The sequence below is a fragment of the Pelophylax lessonae genome (assembly GCF_965119305.1).
Source record: "Pelophylax lessonae genome assembly, chromosome: 9".
NCBI classification, from domain to species: Eukaryota; Metazoa; Chordata; class Amphibia; order Anura; family Ranidae; genus Pelophylax; species Pelophylax lessonae.
Genome location: NC_138776.1, coordinates 3,923,680 through 3,944,036, shown reverse-complemented (window position 1 = coordinate 3,944,036; position 20,357 = coordinate 3,923,680). Strand labels below are relative to the sequence as shown.

The 20,357-nt window shown below is 52.3% G+C and overlaps 1 protein-coding gene across 2 annotated transcripts in view; it reads left to right on the top strand.

The window, feature by feature from the left end:
* CLSTN3 (calsyntenin 3) overlaps positions 1-20,357 on the top strand; it is a 159,713-nt gene that overhangs the window by 81,914 nt on the left and 57,442 nt on the right. For both annotated transcript variants that reach the window (XM_082267374.1, XM_082267375.1), the window contains exons 3-4: positions 6,192-6,314; positions 12,458-12,653. In XM_082267374.1, coding sequence (XP_082123500.1) covers positions 6,192-6,314; positions 12,458-12,653 — 319 coding nt within the window. The remainder of the gene's footprint in view (positions 1-6,191; positions 6,315-12,457; positions 12,654-20,357) is intronic.

Here is a 20,357-nt window from a genome sequence, read left to right as displayed (position 1 = left end):
TACAATGCTGGCACTCTGCAATCATTGGTAGACAATGCTGTGGCACTCTGCAATAATTGGGGGACAATTCTGTGGCGCTCTGCAATAATTGGGGGACAATGCTGTGGCACTCTGCAATCATTGGGGGACAATGCTGTGGCACTCTGCAATAATTGGGGGACAATGCTGGCACTCTGCAATCATTGGGGGACAAAGCTGTGGCGCTCTGCAATCATTGGGGTACAATGCTGTGGCGCTCTGCAATCATTGGTAGACAATGCTGTGGCGCTTTGCAATAACTGGGGGACAATGCTGTGGGCACTTTGCAATAATTGGGGGACAATGCTGTGGGCACTTTGCAATCATTGGGGGACAATACTGTGGCACTCTGCAATCATTGGGGGACAATGCTGTGGCGCTCTGCAATCATTGGGGGACAATGCTGTGGCGCTTTGCAATAACTGGGGGACAATGCTGTGGGCGCTCTGCAATAATTGGGGGACAATGTTGTGGCGCTCTGCAATCATTGGGGGACAATGCTGTGGCGCTCTGCAATCATTGGGGGACAATGCTGTGGCGCTCTGCAATAATTGGGGGACAATGCTGTGGCACTCTGCAATAAATGGGGGACAATGCTGTGGCGCTCTGCAATCATTGGGGGACAATGCTGTGGCGCTCTGCAATAATTGGGGGACAGTGCTGTGGGCGCTCTGCAATAATTGGGGAACAATGTTGTGGCGCTCTGCAATCATTGGGGGACAATGCTGTGGCGCTCTGCAATCATTGGGGGACAATGCTGTGGCGCTCTGCAATCATTGGTAGACAATGCTGTGGCGCTTTGCAATAACTGGGGGACAATGCTGTGGGCACTTTGCAATAATTGGGGGACAATGCTGTGGGCACTTTGCAATCATTGGGGGACAATACTGTGGCACTCTGCAATCATTGGGGGACAATGCTGTGGCGCTCTGCAATCATTGGGGGACAATGCTGTGGCGCTTTGCAATAACTGGGGGACAATGCTGTGGGCGCTCTGCAATAATTGGGGGACAATGTTGTGGCGCTCTGCAATCATTGGGGGACAATGCTGTGGCGCTCTGCAATCATTGGGGGACAATGCTGTGGCGCTCTGCAATAATTGGGGGACAATGCTGTGGCACTCTGCAATAAATGGGGGACAATGCTGTGGCGCTCTGCAATCATTGGGGGACAATGCTGTGGCGCTCTGCAATAATTGGGGGACAGTGCTGTGGGCGCTCTGCAATAATTGGGGAACAATGTTGTGGCGCTCTGCAATCATTGGGGGACAATGCTGTGGCGCTCTGCAATCATTGGGGGACAATGCTGTGGCGCTCTGCAATAATTGGGGGACAATGCTGTGGCACTCTGCAATAATTGGGGGACAATGCTGTGGCGCTCTGCAATCATTGGGGGACAATGCTGTGGCGCTCTGCAATAATTGGGGGACAGTGCTGTGGACGCTCTGCAATAATTGGGGGACAATGTTGTGGCGCTCTGCAATCATTGGGGGACAATGCTGTGGCGCTCTGCAATCATTGGGGGACAATGCTGTGGCGCTCTGCAATCATTGGGGGACAATGCTGTGGCGCTCTGCAATCATTGGGGTACAATGCTGTGGCGCTCTGAAATCATTGGGGGACAATGCTGTGGCGCTCTGCAATCATTGGGGGACAATGCTGTGGCGCTCTGCAATCATTGGGGGACAATGCTGTGGCGCTCTGCAATCATTGGGGGACAATGCTGTGGCGCTCTGCAACCATTGGGGGACAATGCTGTGGCGCTCTGCAACCATTGGGGGACAATGCTGTGGCGCTCTGCAATCATTGGGGGACAATGCTGTGGCACTCTGCAGTGATTGGGGTACAATGCTGTGGCGCACTCTGCAATCATTGGGGACAATGCTGTGGCGCTCTGCAGTGATTGGGGACAATGCTGTGGCGCTCTGCAGTGATTGGGGACAATGCTGTGGCGCTCTGCAGTGATTGGGAACAATGCTGTGGCGCTCTGCATTGAAAGGGGCTCGCACGCTGAACTCTGCATTGATGGGGGCACGGAACAGTTGCATTGAAGGGGGCACGCACGCTGAACTCTGCATTGTGGGGGCACAGCACAGTGTTTATTGCATTGAAGGGGGCACAGCACAGTGTTTATTGCATTGAAGGGGGCACAGCACATTGTTCATTGCATTGAAGGGGGCACAGCACAGTTGCATTGAAGGGGGCATGAACGCTGAACTCTGCATTGGGGGGGCACAGCACAGTGTTTATTGCATTGAAGGGGGCATAGCACAGTGTTCATTGCATTGAAGGGGGCACAGCACAATGTTCATTGCATTGAAGGGGGCACGCGCGCTGAACTCTGCATTGAAGGGGGCATGTACACTGGTCTCTGCATTGAAAGGGGGCATGTACACTGGTCTCTGCATTGAAAGGGGGCATGTACGCTGGTCTCTGCATTGAAAGGGGGCATGTACGCTGGTCTCTGCATTGAAAGGGGGCATGTACGCTGGTCTCTGCATTGAAAGGGGGCATATACCATCTCCTGTACCATGACCCGTGACATGCCTATACCATATCTGTGCCATGCCTATACCATCTCCTGTACCATCACTTGTGCCATGCCTGTACCATCACCTATGCCATGCCTATACCATCACCTGTGCCATGCCTGTACCATGACTTCAAAGTCACGCAATTTTTTACTGCGTTTTTTGACGCGAAGCAATACCTATTACATTTTTCTTTTTGCGCCCCCCCCCCAAAAATTTTGAGCACCAGCCGCCACTGAATTTGAATGACAATTGCGCGGTCATGCAACACTGTACCTAAACCAAATTTGTGTCATTTTTTCCCCACAAATAGAGATTTATTTTGGTGGTATTTGATCACCGTCAGGTTTTTTCTTTTTTGGTGCACAAATAAAAAAAGACCGAAAAGTTTGAAAAAAAAAAAAAAGTTTTTTTGTTTAGGTTATAAAATTTTGTAAATAGATACGTTTTTTCCTGCACTGATGAGCACTGATGATGCCGCACTGACAGGCACTGATGAGGAGACACTGATGGGGTGGCACTGATGGGGTGGCACTAATATCCAGCACTGATGGGCACTGATAGGTAGCACTGATATGCAGCACTGATGGGCACTGATATGTGGCACTGATAGATAGCACTGATATGCAGCATTGGTGGGCACTGATAGGCAGCACTGATGGGCACTGATAGGCAGCACTGATGGGCACTGATAGGCAGCACTGATGGGCACTGATTGGCGGGACTGATGGGCACTGATGGGCACTGATAGGTGGCACTGTTGGGCGGCAATGATCGGCACTGATCGGCACTGATGGGGGGCACTGATCGGCACTGATGGGGGGCACTGATAGGCACTGATAGGCGGCACTGGTGGGCAGTAATGGGCACTGGTGGGCGGCACTGATAGATGGCAATAACGGCACTGGTGGGCAGCACTGATAGATGGCATTGGTGGGCAACACTGATAGGGAGGGCACTGGGGGGCTCTCTGAGCCCTGCTTGCCATCCCTAGTGGCCATGGTGGGCATCCCTGGTGGTCATGGGTGGGCATCCCTGGTGGCTTAGTGGCACCCCTCCCCCCCCCCCAAGGCTGCACTGGTAATCAATCATCTGATTACCAGCACAGACCCCCCCCTGTGATCAGTGAGTAATTAGAAATACTCACTGATCACCCCAGCTGCAGAATTGATCCTCTTCTCTTCTCCTCACTGACAGGATCTGTCAGGAGGAGAAGAGATCGAAGCCGTTACAACGGCTCTATTTACATTACATGACGGCTGTGATTGGACACAGCCGTCATGTGATCAGGAGGGCCAATCACAGGGCCCTCCTGCCGAATGATGTTGCTCTGTGTCCGAGGGACACAGGCACATCGAGATCGCGCCGCTGCGCGTGCCCGCGGCGGCGCGATCTCTCTCCTTCTGAAGGACGTTCCGGAACGTCCATTCAGAAGGACGAGACTCCCGCCCGGCTGTATATTTACAATGGCCCGGGTGGGAGGTGGTTAAAGTGACAGGACTAATCTGTGTACCACACGAGCACCTACTGTAGCCAGTCTATGGAGCCAGAATTATTGTTGGTTGGTACGGGATCAAATACTAATTTTACTCACTGACCTGCAACTCCATTTTTACAGGATTTTTGGTTGATATTCTGTCTCTATCCTATAAAATACATCTACGATAAAAATTATACACCCGCCATTTCTTTGTAAGTGGGCAAACTTAAACAATCTGCAGGGGATCAAATCATTATTTTCCCCCACTGGTATGACTTAAAGTATAACTAAAATCAATCTTTTTTTTTTTTGTTTTTGATTTGTATAGAGTGGTGAGAAGTTTGAGCCACTGTCAGGTTTTGCATAGCTGTCTTTGCCCCCGTAATGGAGATTTGCCCTCTCTAACTGTCCTGATAACCGATATCACTGGGAATGAAAGTGAGGGGTAAATTTCCAAAATTTTGAATAGAGGCGTAGCACTGCCCCCTTGAGGACTGCTGGATTTCACACTTCGGGTCCCCCTGGGTTAACAACCTTAACATTAACAGTCTCTCACTTTTCTTTCTTGCTCATTCAATAAACAGTCCAGGGGTATGTAGTTGTTTTTGTGTTTTATTGATGAATTAGGGATAGGAGAAGGGAATACCCCAAATTAACTATGCACAAGATTTGAGGACTTTTTTTGCTTGGTACATCCAGGCTGTTGATCCACCTTGCCACTGAGGTGAATTTAGTTTTAAGCCTCTTTCCCAGATGACTTGATGAACTGATTTTATCTTCAGGACACTCTCCTTAGTATCTTTCTTCTTGACCACTGACACCCGTCCACTGACTATCCTACTCCTGGGATGGCCCCCCTCAGGTCAGGCCCCTAGACACGATCCCCTGTACTCACGATACTGTTTTTCCAGAGTCTCCCCCTCAGTCAGCTTCTCCTGGACCTCTGGCTTCAGCTCTACTCCTCTGGCCCTCAGGACGACCTCCTGAGGCCACATGCCACTGCTACAGAGGAGGAGGCAGCTGCCGACCTCCCTTCAGGACTCCGCTCTCCAGCCAAAGACCCCGCAGCACATGTGCTTCTGGCTTTTATACAGTATCCCAGAATGCACCGAGGCAACCTGCCCCCCACCAATCACCAGGACTGTACCAAAGCCTATGCATCCATTTGTCAAGTTTCCTCCCACTGTCCAACATGCCTCCCTATTGGTCCAGCGTGAAACACTCTCTACACAGAATGAATCGCATACTGAGCACACTGATCAGACCTCACTCACAGATCCTGCTCTCTGGTAGGCAGAAAGCAATATAGATTTGCCTGCTGCTCCTCTGATAGGCAGACAGAGCCAAAAACTATACTACTAGCACCTACCTAGGAGGGTGCTACACTCACCCCCCACCAAACCGAGCCATGTCCTCACTAGCACCTACCTAGGAGGGTGCTACACTCACCCCCCGCCAAACCGAGCCATGTCCTCACTAGCACCTACCTAGGAGGATGCTACACTCACCCCCCACCAAACCGAGCCATGTCCTCACTAGCACCTACCTAGGAGGATGCTACACTCACCCCCCACCAAACCGAGCCATGTCCTCACTAGCACCTACCTAGGAGGATGCTACATTCACCCCCCACCAAACCGAGCCATGTCCTCACTAGCACCTACCTAGGAGGGTGCTACACTCACCCCCCACCAAACCGAGCCATGTCCTCACTAGCACCTACCTAGGAGGGTGCTACACTCACCGCCTATCAAACCGAGCCATGTCCTCACTATCACCTACCTAGGAGGATGCTACACTCACCCCCCCCCCCCCGCCAAACCGAGCCATGTCCTCACTAGCACCTACCTAGGAGTGTGCTACAGAGGGTAAATTCTCCAATTGGGATGCTTGTTCCCCTGACAACTGTCTAACAGAGGATTTCCCTCCAATAGGAAAGACATCCTCTCACTTCCTGTTGGGTCTATAGGGCAGGAAGTGAATGGAAATCTTCCTGAGAAAGATTACAAAATAAAAAAAAAAAACCTAACCTATGGTTTTCAAAATGAAAAAGAAAAAGTTTTGTCTATAGAATTACTTTCAATGCTGTTGGGTTTTTGCGTAGTAAAATGGTTGAGCGATGGATCTGTCCCTTCTAACAGGTAATTTGTGTCCTTTCTGCAGGTAACAAGCACAAACCATGGATGGAAGCTCAGTACCAGGGGATCATAATGGAGAATGACAACACCGTGCTTCTTAACCCACCACTCTTTGCTTTGGACAAGGATGCACCACTGAGATACGCAGGTACTGGCAGGAATGATCGGTGTAATGCGGTATGCATAGCAAGGACTTTGCTCAGATCTCTCCAACTTTCAGTTGCGCCTTGAAATGTAATCCACCGTGCCGCTAGCAGAATTGGCCTTCTCATAAGTAGGTTCTGGCTACTTATCCCTTTAAAATGAGCCTGTGAAGCCAGTGTACAGAGGCTATTAGTTTGAAGGGCAGTGTACAGCTGCCAGCAAGACAGAGGACAGGGGGCAGCAGGGCAGTGTAAAGGGGGGCAGCAGGGCAGTGTAACGGGGGGTCGCAGGCACAGGATAGGAGATCAGCAGGAGAGTGTACAGGAATTGGTAGGACAGTGTACAGGGGGCGACAGGACAGAGGACAGGGGGTAGCAGGACAGTGTAAAGGGGCAGCAGGGCAAAGGATAAGAGGTCAGCAGGAGTGTTTACAGGAATTGTACAGGAATTGGTAGGGCAGTGTACAGGGGCCAGCAGGACAGAGGACAATGGGCAGCAAGGCAAAGGATGGGAAGTCAGCAGGGTTGTGTACAGGAATTAGTAGGGCAGTGTACAGGGACCAGCAGGACAAAGGACAAGGGGCAGCAGGGCAGTGTAAAGGGGGGCAGCAGGGAAAAGAATGGGAGGTCAGCAGGAGAGTGTACAGGAATTGGCAGGGCAGTGTACAGGGACCAGTAGGACAAGGGCCAGCAGGTCAGTGTAAAGGGGGGCAGCAGGGAAAAAGGTGGGAGGTCAGCAGGAGTGTGTACAGGAATTGGTAGGGCAGTGTACAGGGGCCAACAGGAAAGAGGACAAGGGGCAGCAGGGCAGTGTAAAGGGGGGCAGCAGGGCAAAGGAGGGGAGGTCAGCAGGAGAGTGTACAGGAATTGGTAGGGCAGTGTACAGGGGCTAGCAGGACAGAGGACAGGGGGCAGCAGGGCAGTGTAAAGGGGATCAGCAGGGCAAAGGATTAGAGGTCGGTAAGAGAGTGTACAGTAATTGGTGGGGCAGTATACAGGGGCCAGCAGGACAGAGGACAGGGGGCAGCAGGACAGTGTAAAGGGGATCAGCAGGGCAAAGGATGAGAGGTCGGTAGGAGAGTGTACAGGAATTGGTGGGGCAGTGTACAGGGGGTCAGTAAGGCATAAATTTGCTCTTATTTTTTTTCTTCTTTCTTACATTTTTTCTTATTTTTTTAATTTTTTTCTTATTTTAACAACTCTTTCTTTAGTGAAATATTAGGGGTCTAAACAGACCCCTGATGTCTCATTCTTTTTGAGACAGAGAAAGGGACTGAGGACATACATTCCTCAAACCCTTTCTCTGCAGTCTTAATTGCACTGGACAGTGAGTGAACAGAAAGCTCTGTACAGAGGCTCCCGTTCATTCACAAACAGTTTACTATGCTTCAGTAATGAATGGACACAGGAGCGATTGGTATAAAAAGCTCACTGTGTGCATTCAAGAAAGGAAAGGGCCGGTAAATATAACAGTTACCGGCTCCCCGCTCTCAATAATGAAACATCCCCCTGTGTGCCTTCAGCAGCAGCCGGCGGGAGAGGATGGAAGCTGGCAGCGCTGCGAGGGAAGAGGATGGTGCACAGGGAGGGTGTTGGGGGCTGCGGGGGAGGCAATTACAGGACTGATCTACTGTCTGACTCTGTCTGCAGCAGGTGAAATCCGACAGTAGGGAAAGGAGGAGAAGCCGGCTGTCACCTGCTGAAGAGAGCCACACAGAGGATCAGTCCTGTAACCCCCCCCCCCCCCACAGCCCCCATTACCCTCCCTGTGAACATCCGATATCGGGGGCCCTGGCTGTGTGGGGAATGCGATCGCAGTATGTAGTGTAGTGTGTGAAGGAGGATCTCGGCTGCCTGTGCCTAGACAGTGTGCAGTGGCTCAGCGTCCAAGGTGAAGTGGGGGGGAGGAGGGTGAGCAGCCCATCCCAGCACCCCCCTAGAGCTAACCATGTTTGGGGATGGCCTGTCTGGCCACAAACAAGAAGAATCTCAAAATCGCATTTTTGGCATCAAGTAATAGTCCCAGGAATTTTTATTAGTAGCACCACTTGGGGAATTGGGGATGTCAGCAAGAAAAACCTAATTATAAAAAGCCGACTTTATACCAGAAAGCTCCAATAGGATGACATCCACACGATGTGTGCAAGAACTTACTAATACATGGATGACAGCACCAACAAACACCAGAATGAGTGGGCTAGATCTCATGTAACTTAGAGGGTGTCAGATACCATCGGGGGAGTATTATAAAATTGCCTTCTTGGATTCTGCAGGAAATTTTAGAGTTTATGTTTCAATAGGAAATATTCTGGGGAAATTGGTAAGGAACGTTCTGGATTTTATTTCTTTGTATTCGCAGGTAGCATTGAAACGCTTGAAATACATGGAGAATATAGCATGGAAACCGTGCAATGAGGCATAGTTGAGTCCACTCATAAGTTCTCCAGTGGGGTCAAGGGCCAAGGCATTAGCAATGACCTTTTGTTCCTTTTTATTTTAAACTAGAGACAGAGTGGCTTTAACTATTTCTGAGCTCTCTTGTGGTTTCTCCATTTGGATAATTGATTAGTGAGGATAGCCTGAAGATTTTGGCTGCTAGCCAAGGTTGTATGCAGTCCATAGTCTCAACTAGGTAAGTAAAGCGTTACCCCAGAAGGAGCCACTGGAGATTGCCCAGGTTCACATAGAATCAACTAGACTGAGCTCTTCAGGACACCAGCCGATGTCCCCTTTGGTCAATCACACAGCTGACTCTCACAAGAGAGGTGGCAGGAGCCCAAAAGTCTTCAAGATCTCTCTCACTGTCTGTAATTACAAGTGTCCTGGGACAGTTGGTTGCCTCCTTCCAACATCCAAGCGACACCTTTCTTCGGTGATATCACACCAGATCTTTCGATGACAGCCTGTAACGCTCCTGCGTTTTACGTATGATGTGGATTTTCAGCTGCAGAAATATTCCACTTCAGTAGTCATGTAGAGAAACGCTGAGACACCAATCCCAACTCTCAATGACTCATCATGTGTGGATGATCTCAATTCAGCAAGTAAATACACACACTCAATAAGATGTTTCCTAGAGTGACTTATGTATATAGTAACACAGTGATGATAGGCTGAAGAGACAGGTTGGGTAGAGATGGTAGATGACAGACACTTGAAAGGAAATGTTCTTGAATGTAAGATAGTAGCAGATGGGATGCAGATAGGTTTAGCAATCATGTATGGTAGTAGATGACAGAGTAGCAGGTGGACATACAAGAGAGATCAACCCAGTGCAAGAACAGGTGGTAGTAGGCTCAAGAGCTAGCAATCTTAGATAATGCAGATGTAGTAATAGTCCTTAGTATGCAGAGCTAGATAGTGTAAGCTTTAGTATAAAGGTTATAGAGGTCTCCCCTGTGGGGTACTTATCACTAATAGCAATGTAGCAGAGGAGAGGTTCGGCAAGAGCGGATGATCCGGTAGCGGGATACAGGGATCAGCGCAGCGTGGTTCCGACAGTGAGGTATGCTTGCAAGCATGAGAGCTTCAAGACAGGTTAGCATCAAGGCACAAAGCAGTTTGAACGAACACATATGAGTGAGAGCCGGCGATCTAAATAGCCATCCAGTCCGGCGCTCAGTGATGACAGCATCAGTCTTAAAGGTGTATGCGCACCTTACCAAAAGAGAATGGTGGGGCGCATACACTTATGAAAGAGTAATTAGGGTACCCAAAGGTACCAGAACATTACACAGCCCCACAGTCAGCTCTCTGTAGCTTCAGCATCCAGGTCACCCTCCTGAGGCCTCACAAGCAGCAAGCACATGGGAGTACTGCCCTGGCCCTCCAGGCTGGACCTTTCCCCTGCAGGCAAAGACCCAACTGTTCTGTGTCTCATAGTATTTATACAGACTCCTAGCAGCCTTTAGGCCACCCTCCCATGATGCTATTTGCATTGCTCCACCCCTACACTATATTACCAAAAGTATTGGGACGCCTGCCTTTACACACACATGAACTTTAATGACATCCCAGTCTTAGTCCATAGGGTTCAATATTGAGTTGGCTCTGCCCTTTGCAGCTATAACAGCTTCAACTCTTCTGGGAAGGCCGTCCACAAGGTTTAGGAGTGTCTATGGGAATGTTTCACCATTCTTCCAGAAGAGCATTTGTGAGGTCAGGCACTGATGTTAGACAAGAAGACCTGGCTCGCAGTCTCCACTCTAATTCATCCCAAAGGTGTTCTGTCAGGTTGAGGTCAGGACTCTGTGCAGGCCCATCAGGTTCCTCTACCCCAAACTCTCTCATCCATGTCTTTAAGGGCCTTGCTTTGTGCACTGGTCCAAATCATTTGGTGGAGGGGGTATTATGGTGTAGGGTTGTTTTTCAGGGGTTGGGCTTGGCCCCTTAGTTCCAGTGAAGGGAACTCTTAAGGCATTAGCATACAAAGACATTTTGGACAATTTCATGCTCCCAACTTTGTGGGAACAGTTTGGGGATGGCCCCTTCCTATATAGCGGCAAAGGGTGGGCCAACTCAATATTGAACCCTACGGACTAAGACTGGGATGTCATTAAAGTTCATGTGTGTGTAAAGACAGGAGTCCCAATACTTTTCGTAATATAGTGAATGTTCCAGAGCGTTCTCCAGCTCTCAGGAAATCAGGGGAAACAGGCAAACCATCAGCTGAAACACTGAGCAGACCTAACTAATCACATGCAGCTACACTGATTACAGTGAGCACAACTAAATTTACCTAACATAACAATTACAGCCACACTGGTTGCAGTGAGACAAGCTATATTTACCCATCAACTAAAATACAGTTCCAGTGAACACAGTGACCCAGGTCTAAAACAAACTAATCCTAGCACCTACTGTATCTAGGCAGGTGCTACATTTTCCCCATGACCCTGATGGACTAATCTTACCAGGGGCTCCCTGAGACCTCAAAATCATTTGTAGCACCCCCTAGTGTACATAGCTAGGTACATTTTGTTTGGCTCACAATTAGCTAAAGTGAGCATGTCTGTGGGGTTCAAGTTCAGGTCAGGCTGGAGGGCTCTGCCGGTCAGGCTTCTGTCACCTCCACCTGGTTCTAGAAGTTTCCAGAAACTTCTGGAAGCTAGTGGGCCGAGGTACAGAGACAGGAATCTGAATATTTATGGCTGTTTGATCAATCCCCAGGCAAGAGGCGTGGCAGGGTGGTAAGATGTGCCCATAAATACTGAAGAACCTGGCCAGTAGAGGGGTTGCTGGTTGGAGTATGCTGTGCTGAGTTGAAGGTCGTGAGGACTGGATGGGGCCCCTGGCATTGGGGGTCCTGCCTCCAAGCAGGAACTGAGGAAGGAAGTAAATGAGCAGTTTGAATAGAGGGATCTTCACCACCCTTCAGTCCATTCCAGGAGACATCCTGTATCGCAAAGGGAGGATCGGTACCTACCACCCCCAGAGCCAACAGAGGGAGAAGGCAGGCAGATGCAATATTTAGCTAGCCTTTAAAAGGGACAGTGTCACAGCTTACCTTAACCCCCCTGTTCTGGGATTCACTCATAAAAGCCAGGTGTGCTGGCATTTTATACTAAGGGGACATAGAGCACCTGCATACAGTTGAGACTTTGTTATTTCCACTAAGGGGGCATAGAGCTACTGAAAGCAGATGAGGTATTCTCTTAGAGATTGGGGGAAGTTCAGTCTGGGATCCATTTTTCTACAAGTTGTACGTAGAGAAGTTGCCCTACAAGTTGTTGCTGAACCCAATTTGGGCATCCCATAACCCCACCCCCATCCAAATTTATATTCCCTCAATAAAACATAAAAACAAACCAAAGGACTGGTTAGTGGCTGAGAATGCAAGCTGGAAAAATGTGTGTTGCCTGGCTGTGCAGGATTAGAGGGACCCAAAACCTAGCAGCCCTCTAGGGGGTATAAAGGTTAAGAAAAGCTGCAATAGAAGGTCAGACCCGGTCAACGGCACCCAAAATTGCTTTTCCTTGTTTTGACCAAGGCAGTCCTTTAACCACTGACTACATTGATACAATGACACTAGCCTTGTTGTCCCATGAGATTAAGATGGAACGTACATGAAGCACCAGGACACCATTGTCACAGGGACATCTTTATAATCACACCGTGTGCCATTGTTTCCTCTCTTCCCATGTTGTAGGTGAAATCTGCGGATTTCGGATTCATGGACCTGGGACTCCCTTTGAAGCTGTTGTTCTGGACCGGACAACAGGGGAAGGTTTGATCCGTGCCAAGGGCCCCGTAGATTGCGAGGCACAAAGAGAGCACACCTTCACCATCCAGGCTCATGACTGCGGAGAAGGTCCCGATGGAGCAAACAGCAAGAAGTCGCACAAGTTAGTCAAATATCCATGTTGTCTTCTTCCCATGCCAGGCTTTAAGACCTTTCGACTTGACATTTAAATTGGTAAAGTGCTGTAAAGCTGAAGTCCAGGATAAGAAAGTATTTATGAAATACGAGAGATATTTGTCTTCTTCCATGAATCTCAGTGTTCTTTGTGTATTTCTTCCAGATCTGTGCAGTAATCCAGTGTGAGACTTCCTGTAATAAAGACCACTATTGCTCTCTCTCTCCTTGTGCAGGTGGACTGGTCTTGTCTCCGCCCCTTCCTGTAGTTTTCTGTAGTGGGTGGGCCCTGTTGGGCCCCTCCCACAGCTCTGCTTTCTGCACAGGCTATGTACAGCACAGTGATCAGGTCACAGCTACTTTAATAAGGTAGTTTCTGAGTTTGTAAAGGCATTTGGAGCACACAAAGTGGATTTATATCCTTTGTGGCTGTTGAGAAGTATATATAAATGAATGATTTTGTGCCCAGGTGCTATTTTTTTTTACCTTTATTTAATTTCAGTGCTAATCTTCCACTGCCTAGAGCCAATTCTTGTCTGCAAGCATACCAATGATAACTGCAGGGCATTTCTCAGGGCAGATTTTAGTGATTACCTGCTGCCTGCTGGTGGCACTGTGCTTGCCAGAGTGTGAGGTTGAAGTTCCAGAGTCCACCAGCAGGTGTCTCCCAGCAGATTCCAGTAATCAGTCTCCACCTGATGCTGGCCGCTGGGAGGGTATTTAGTCCCTCCTCTACTATTACACTTCGCATCAGTGTTTTGCTTTGCTGCCAGATACTGCTTGTCATTTAGCCTGCTACTGATCTTGCTCTTGCCCGGCATCCTGTACCCTGCTGCTTTATATCTGCTCCCCTTGTTCCTGGTCCCAGTCCTGGTTCCCCCCTCCTCCTTGCATCTTGAGTTTTACCCTGTTTTTCTGTGTTCCCCATTTTGATTGTATTGTATATAGTTTTTTGTTATTTAGGTAATTTGTCATTTGGTTTGGGTTCACTTATATCTTTAGGTTTGTTGTGTTTTCTGTTTGCTGGCTTTTAGATGGATTTTGGTTTCACTGTAAATAAACTTTACTTTAAAGCAGGGGTCAGCAACCTTCTTCCACTTAAGGGCAAGATTCAATGTACGTATGTGAATGCATGGAGGGCCGCATTCACCTGCTAATAAATGAGGATAACATTACACAGCCCCCTGCACCTCTGGCCCCTTTACATTACACAGTCCCCACACCTCTGGCCCCCTTACATTACACAGCCCCGCACCTCTGGCCCCCTTTACATTTCACAGCCCCCTGCATTTCTGGCCCCCTTTACATTTCACAGCCCCCTGCACCTCTGGCCCCCTTTAGATTACACAGCCCCCTGCACCTCTGGCCCCCTTACATTACACAGCCCCGCACCTCTGGCCATCTTACATTACACAGTCCCCTGCACCTCTGGCCCCCTTTACATTACACAGCCCGGTACCTCTGGACCCCTTTACATTACACAGCCCCCCCTGCATATTACACAGCCTCCACAGCACATCACCCAGCCCCCCTGCATTTTTCACACAGCTCCCCCTGCATATTATACCGCCTCCCCCTGCATATTACATAGCCCCCCTGCATATTACACAGCCCCCCTACACACACCCCCTGCATATTACACAGCCCCCCCCCCCCCGCTACTTAACCTACTATTTAAGCCACTTTGTTATGTTTAAGCACAGTGCCTGTGCTCTATTAATAAAATGCTACTATATACCTGATTTTCGAGCGCTGCTCAGCACTCACATGACCAGCTGGCTCCCTCCTCCTCCCCTCCCTGCTGACGTCAGCGGGGGACTCTCAGCTCCTCCCGCTCTAGCTGTCAGATCAGGAGAGGGGAGAGTCGGCCGGTCACGTGAGCGCCGAGCGGCACTCGGAAATCAGGTATATAGCGGCATTTTATTAATAAAGCACAGGCATTGGGGCACTTGTCATTAGCAAACAGGGAGGTTTGTGTAAACATAACAAAGTGGTTTAACAAACCACTTTAAAATGTCCACGGGTCGTGTGCACATGAATTCATCACATGCACTGACGGGCCGGACATTTCGTGGGCGGGGGCCAGGTGCGGCCCCCAGGCCGTAGGTCGCTGACACTTGCATGTTATTTGTTGTTGGTGGTAGACAGGCTGGTCTGAGTATTTCTGGGATCTCTCGGGATTACAGAGAATGGTGGGAAAAAGAGAAAATATCCAGTGAGCGGCAGTTGTATGAAGGAAAATGCCTTGTTGAGGTCAGAGGGGGATGGGCAGACTGGTTCCAGATGATGAAAGGCAACAGTAACTCAAATAACCACTCATTTCAGCCAAGGTATGCAGAATACCATCTCTGAACGCACAAAAGTTCCAACCTTAAAGCAGATGGGCTACAGCAGCAGAAGACCACACCGGGTGCCACTCCTGTCAGCTAAGCAAGGCCCGAAGCGAGAAAAAAAAAAAAAAAATAGCGCAGGGCAGACATGACCATGTGAAGAGGGGAGACAGGGCAGGTGTGAGTTAAATTAAATTGTTTTGAGTTGGGGGGTATTCAGGGATTGGTGTATCAGGTTTGGGAGGGGTTGAGGTACAGTTAGGAGGGGTGGCCCCTCAGATTGGAGGTCAGTGGAAGTTCAACGGACGAAGGAAGAAGAAGCTTGGTCACCCACCTTTTTCACTGCAGAGCATCTCACCTCAGCTTCCCTGGTCTGTGATGGCGGATTTGGACGTTTTGCTGGAGCAAATTAAGGCCGCTGCCGCGGTGAAGGGGACTGAGTGGCTCCGGTCCCAGGTCTCCACGTTGATGGGGGTTCAGGACTGCACAGGATTCGGAGGGGCTTGCGGTCCCGCGGGCTCGGCGGTCACGGCCGCCGGAGCGTTTTTCACCGGACCCTTCCCCTCGAGCTCAGCGTCATCCTAGGAGCCCCGACAGGGACCCTTCAGGGCCGCCGGCTAAGCGTACTCCTGCTGCGGCCGTGCGCGCCTCTGGGAGGAATCCTCTGCATGGACGGAGCTCTGGGGGTAGTGGGGGGAGGCGGCCTTCGGTCTCTCCCCGTCCCTCTCGCCGGGGTGCTACTGGACTGGCGGGCTCCCCTACTGGCGATGCTCCGGTCGGAGGGGTGCCTCGGCGTGGGAGCGGCTTCATGGCAGCCGGTGGCAGCGGTGATCGGCGGGACTCGGAGTCGGCCTCGGCTGGGCGCAGAGAGATGACGCGGCGGGGCAAGTCACGTGGCCGGGTCATCGGAAGTTCGGCTGGTTCACAGAGGTCTCCGTCGGGCGGAGCTGGAGTACGGGGGCGTGGACGCCTGTCGCTCGGCTCTGCAGATGGCGGGAGTGCGACACCTGGTGGACGGATGTCGGCGGTGCCCGGGGACGATCGTTCGGAAGGCGAGGTGTCCGGATCGGATGTGGAAGAGGATGTCGGTGGTCGGTCGGCGACGAGGGAGGCTGGATCGGCGGCTGGGGGCGCCCCCCCTGGGCAGACAGGTGAGGTCACAATTCCTTCTCTGGCTTTGTCTGATTTGCGGGGCTTGTTTGATGTGGGGGGTGGGAGTGCTGGAGGGGCTCGGGGGGTGGGGGTGTCCCGGCCAGTGGGGGCGGGGACCCCGGAAGGGGGTGATGATGGGGGTTTGAGGGGCTTCCTCCTGGGTCTACGGGACCTCTTGGGGCGTTTGCCCCCGGGGGACGGGGGCCGCTTGTCTCCAGCGGCGGCTTGGGTGCCTCCGGCGGGGGGCTCGGGCACGGAGCCGGGGGGGGCCCCGGGGCTGGCGGGGCCGTCTTCCACGGGGCTAGTTGCGGGGGGGGCTGGGGCCCCTCCCCAGGTTGTTGGTGCGCCGGCAGTGGTGGCGGTGACGGCCGGGGCGGCGGGGGACAAGACCGGGACGGCGAAGGAGGGGAAGGCGGACGCTGTTCGCCTGGACGATTCAGCGAAAGGTGAGGTATATGTTTGTTTTGAGGGCCCGTTGGGGGCACATTTGAAGCAGGAAGTCCGGGAGAAGATCTGGAAGGGTGAGTACGTGGAAATCTTCACGCTGTTGCCCCTCGAGAAGTTTCACCTGGACAGGGTTAAACCGGAGGAGCGCAAGAAGGAGGACGAGGAGGCGCGACGCTATCGGCTTATCCCTCGGACCTTCGCCAATTGGCTGCAGGCCTTTGCCATTCTGGCGGGCATCATAGGGGAAAAGGCGCCGGAAAACTGCTCGGCCCTGTTCTGCTACATGGACGCTGTAGGGGAAGCCTATCGGGTTTACGGGGGGTCGGCCTGGCTGCGGTACGACGAACAGTTCCGGCAGCGGAAGGCGGTTAGGCCGTCCTTGCGGTGGGACCACAAGGACATCAGCCTGTGGATGCGGCTCATGTCGTCTGCGAAGGCTCCGAATCAGTTTTTTCCAGGGGGGGCCGGTGGTTCTGCGACCCCGGGACAGCCGGCCGCAAAGAGGAGGGGTTTCTGCTGGCAATTTAATGAGGGTTCCTGTAAGTTCGGTGGCACATGTCGCTTTAAACATGAATGCTCCGGTTGCGGAGGTTCCCATTCCTTGGCTCGGTGTTTTAAGTCCGGAAAAGGGCGGTCCGGAGAGCCTTCGCACAAAGGGGACGACGCCGGTGAGGGTGGAAAGGCTGCGGCCTTTTCTAGATAGGTACCCCGATAGGGCGGCTGCCCGACTTCTGGGGGAGGGTTTTGCGGTGGGTTTTCGTATCCCTTGCTCTTTGGCCTCGGTGCCGCCGGTGGCGAGGAATTTGCGTTCGGCATTGCGCCACCCTTTGGTGGTGTCGGATAAGTTGCACAAGGAAGTGGCTCTCGGTCGCATGGCGGGCCCGTTCTCGGAGGTGCCGGTGCGTGACTTGGTGGTTTCGCCGTTGGGGGTGGTTCCCAAGAAGGAACCCAACAAGTTTCGCCTCATTCACCACCTCTCCTTCCCAAAGGGTGGGTCCGTGAATGACGCCATCGACCCGGATGCCTGTACGGTGTCTTACATTTCCTTTGACGCCGCGGTGGCCTGGGTGCGACATTATGGGCGGGGGGCCTTGATGGCCAAATCGGACATTGAGGCGGCGTTCAGGTTGCTCCCGGTTCACCCGGACAGTTTTCGATTGCTGGGCTGCCGGTGGCAAGGGGCGTATTATGTGGATCGCTGCCTTCCTATGGGCTGCTCCATATCGTGCGCGCTGTTTGAGACCTTCAGTTCCTTTGTGGAGTGGGTGGTTCGGGAGGTTTCCGGTGTGAATTCGGTGATCCACTATTTGGACGACTTTCTGTGTGTGGGCCCGCCCTCTTCCAACGGGTGCGCGATCCTGCTTGCCACGTTGCAGCATGTGGCCGGGAGCTTCGGCATTCCGTTGGCCCCCGACAAGACGGAAGGCCCGTCCACGGTGCTCAGCTTCCTGGGCATTGTCGTGGATTCGGAGGCCATGGAGTGTCGCCTACCGGAGGATAAATTGGGGGCTTTGAGAGCTGAAATTGAAGGGGTGCTGGGTTTGCGCAAGATTCAGTTGCGCAGCTTGCAGTCGTTGCTGGGTAAATTGAATTTTGCCTGCCGCATTATGCCCATGGGCCGGGTTTTCTGCCGACGGCTGTCGGCGGCGACTTCGGGGGTGAAGTTGCCCACTCACTTCGTCAGGCTCAACAGGGAACACAGGGATGACTTGCGTCTGTGGCACGGTTTTTTGGCCACATACAATGGTAGATCCTTGTGGATGGCCGGGCCGATCAGCAACTTTGATTTGGAACTGTTTACCGATGCTGCTGGTTCGGCGGGGTATGGGGCTTTTCACCGGGGGGCGTGGAGCGCCGCCCCTTGGCCGGGGGCATGGCAGGTAGCGGGGCTGGTCAGCAACTTGGTGTTGCTGGAACTGTTCCCGGTGGTGGTGGCCCTGGAGATTTGGGGGGCGGAGTTCAGGAACCTGAAGGTTCGCCTCCATTGCGACAATCTCGGGGTGGTTCAGGTGATCAACCGCGCGTCGGCTTCGTCTCAGCCGGTGGTGCGCCTCCTCAGGTATTTGGTTTTGCGGTGTCTACGGTTGAATGTTTTCCTGTACGCTGTGCACATTCCGGGGGTTAAGAATGATATTGCTGACGCGCTGTCTCGTTTTCAGTGGGACAGGTTCCGGGAGTTGGCACCGGCAGCGGAGCAACGCGGAGTCACGTGTCCGGAGTGGCTATGGGGGATTGCCTTGGGGTCCTCGCTGGATGGATCAGGAAGTCGGTGAGCGAGTCCACGTGGTCGGCTTATTGCAAGGTATGGTTGGAGTGGCTGGAGGTGTTGCGGGTGGCATCGGTGGATCCTCTGAGTCCGGAGGTCAGGTGGGTGTTACTTTCTTTTGTCTCTGATCATTTTGAGAGGGGCGCGTCGGCTTCCGCTGTGGCTCGCAAGTTGTCCGGCTTGGCCTTTCTGTTTAAATTTCTGGGTTGTCAGGATTACACGAAGGACTTCAGGGTGAGACAAGCGTTACGGGGCTATTCCAGGGCTTATCGGAGGAGGGACACTAGGCGCCCGGTGTCCTTCGCTCTTTTGCAGGACGTCTGCCGGCAATTGGGGGAGCACTGCGCCTCGAGTTACGAGGTGGTGTTGTTTAAGGCGGCCTTTTCTCTCGCTTTTTTCGGGGCTTTCCGGATTGGGGAATTGGTCAGCTCCTCCCGGACGGTGCCGGGGGGCCTATTGGGTCAGGATGTCTCTGTCGGTCGGGAGGGGGTTACTATCCTCCTTCGACGGTCCAAAACGGACCAGAGTGGCAAGGGGGTCCGTGTCCGGTTGTTCGCGGTGCCGTCTTCACCGCTGTGCCCGGTAGGGGCGGTTCGGGATTACTGGGCAATCCGCCCTTCGCGGCCCGGTTCATTTTTAATGCATGCGGACGGGTCGTCGTTATCTCGTTTTCAATTTGTATCGGTGTTCAGAAGGTGTGTGGGCTCTTTGGGTTTGGATGCCAGTAGGTTTGCATCTCATTCCTTTCGGATCGGGGCGGCCACTGAGGCTGCACGCTGGGGATTGAATGACGATGCGGTCAAACGCATTGGGCGCTGGGAGTCTAGGAGGTTCTTGTTGTACGTTCGTCCACAGCTGTTGGTGTAGGGTATGTACGGGGGGTGGTTTTGTCGCGGGGGGGGTGTGGGCCCGGCTGGTTATCTGATTATTGGTTGGTTTTCTTTTCCTTTTGTCCCCTTTTCTTGTAGGTTTGGAACCCTGCCTTGTTTGGATCGTGGGACACTCGTATGTTTTCTGGGGGGCCCGGAGAGCTGATGTGCGTCCTAATGGTAGACAACTTGGTTTTTCTCGGCACGAGGCTTGTGTCAGGTGGCTGGGGGTGCCGGGGCTTACTTGGGGCAGGGTCCTTCCCGAAGTGCATCGTTTCGCCCGGTTGGACAGGCAGCCAGATGTTTTGGTGCTGCATGCCGGGGGCAACGATTTGGGGGCCAGGTCCGCGCGGGCCTTGATCAGGGACATAAAGTTGGATTTCCTTCGGCTGCGCACGGCTTTTCCGGCGCTGCTTGTAGTTTGGTCGGATATGGTGGCCCGCACGTCCTGGCGCATGGCCAGGTCGGTCGCGCGCCTTAATAAGGCTCGGATTAAGTTGAACAAGGAAGTGGGGCGCTTTGTGTGTCGGAATGGGGGGTTGGTGGTTCGCCACCTGGAGTTGGAAGTGGACACATGGCGGTATCTGCGGGATGATGGAGTCCACCTCCATGCGGTGGGTATAGATTTA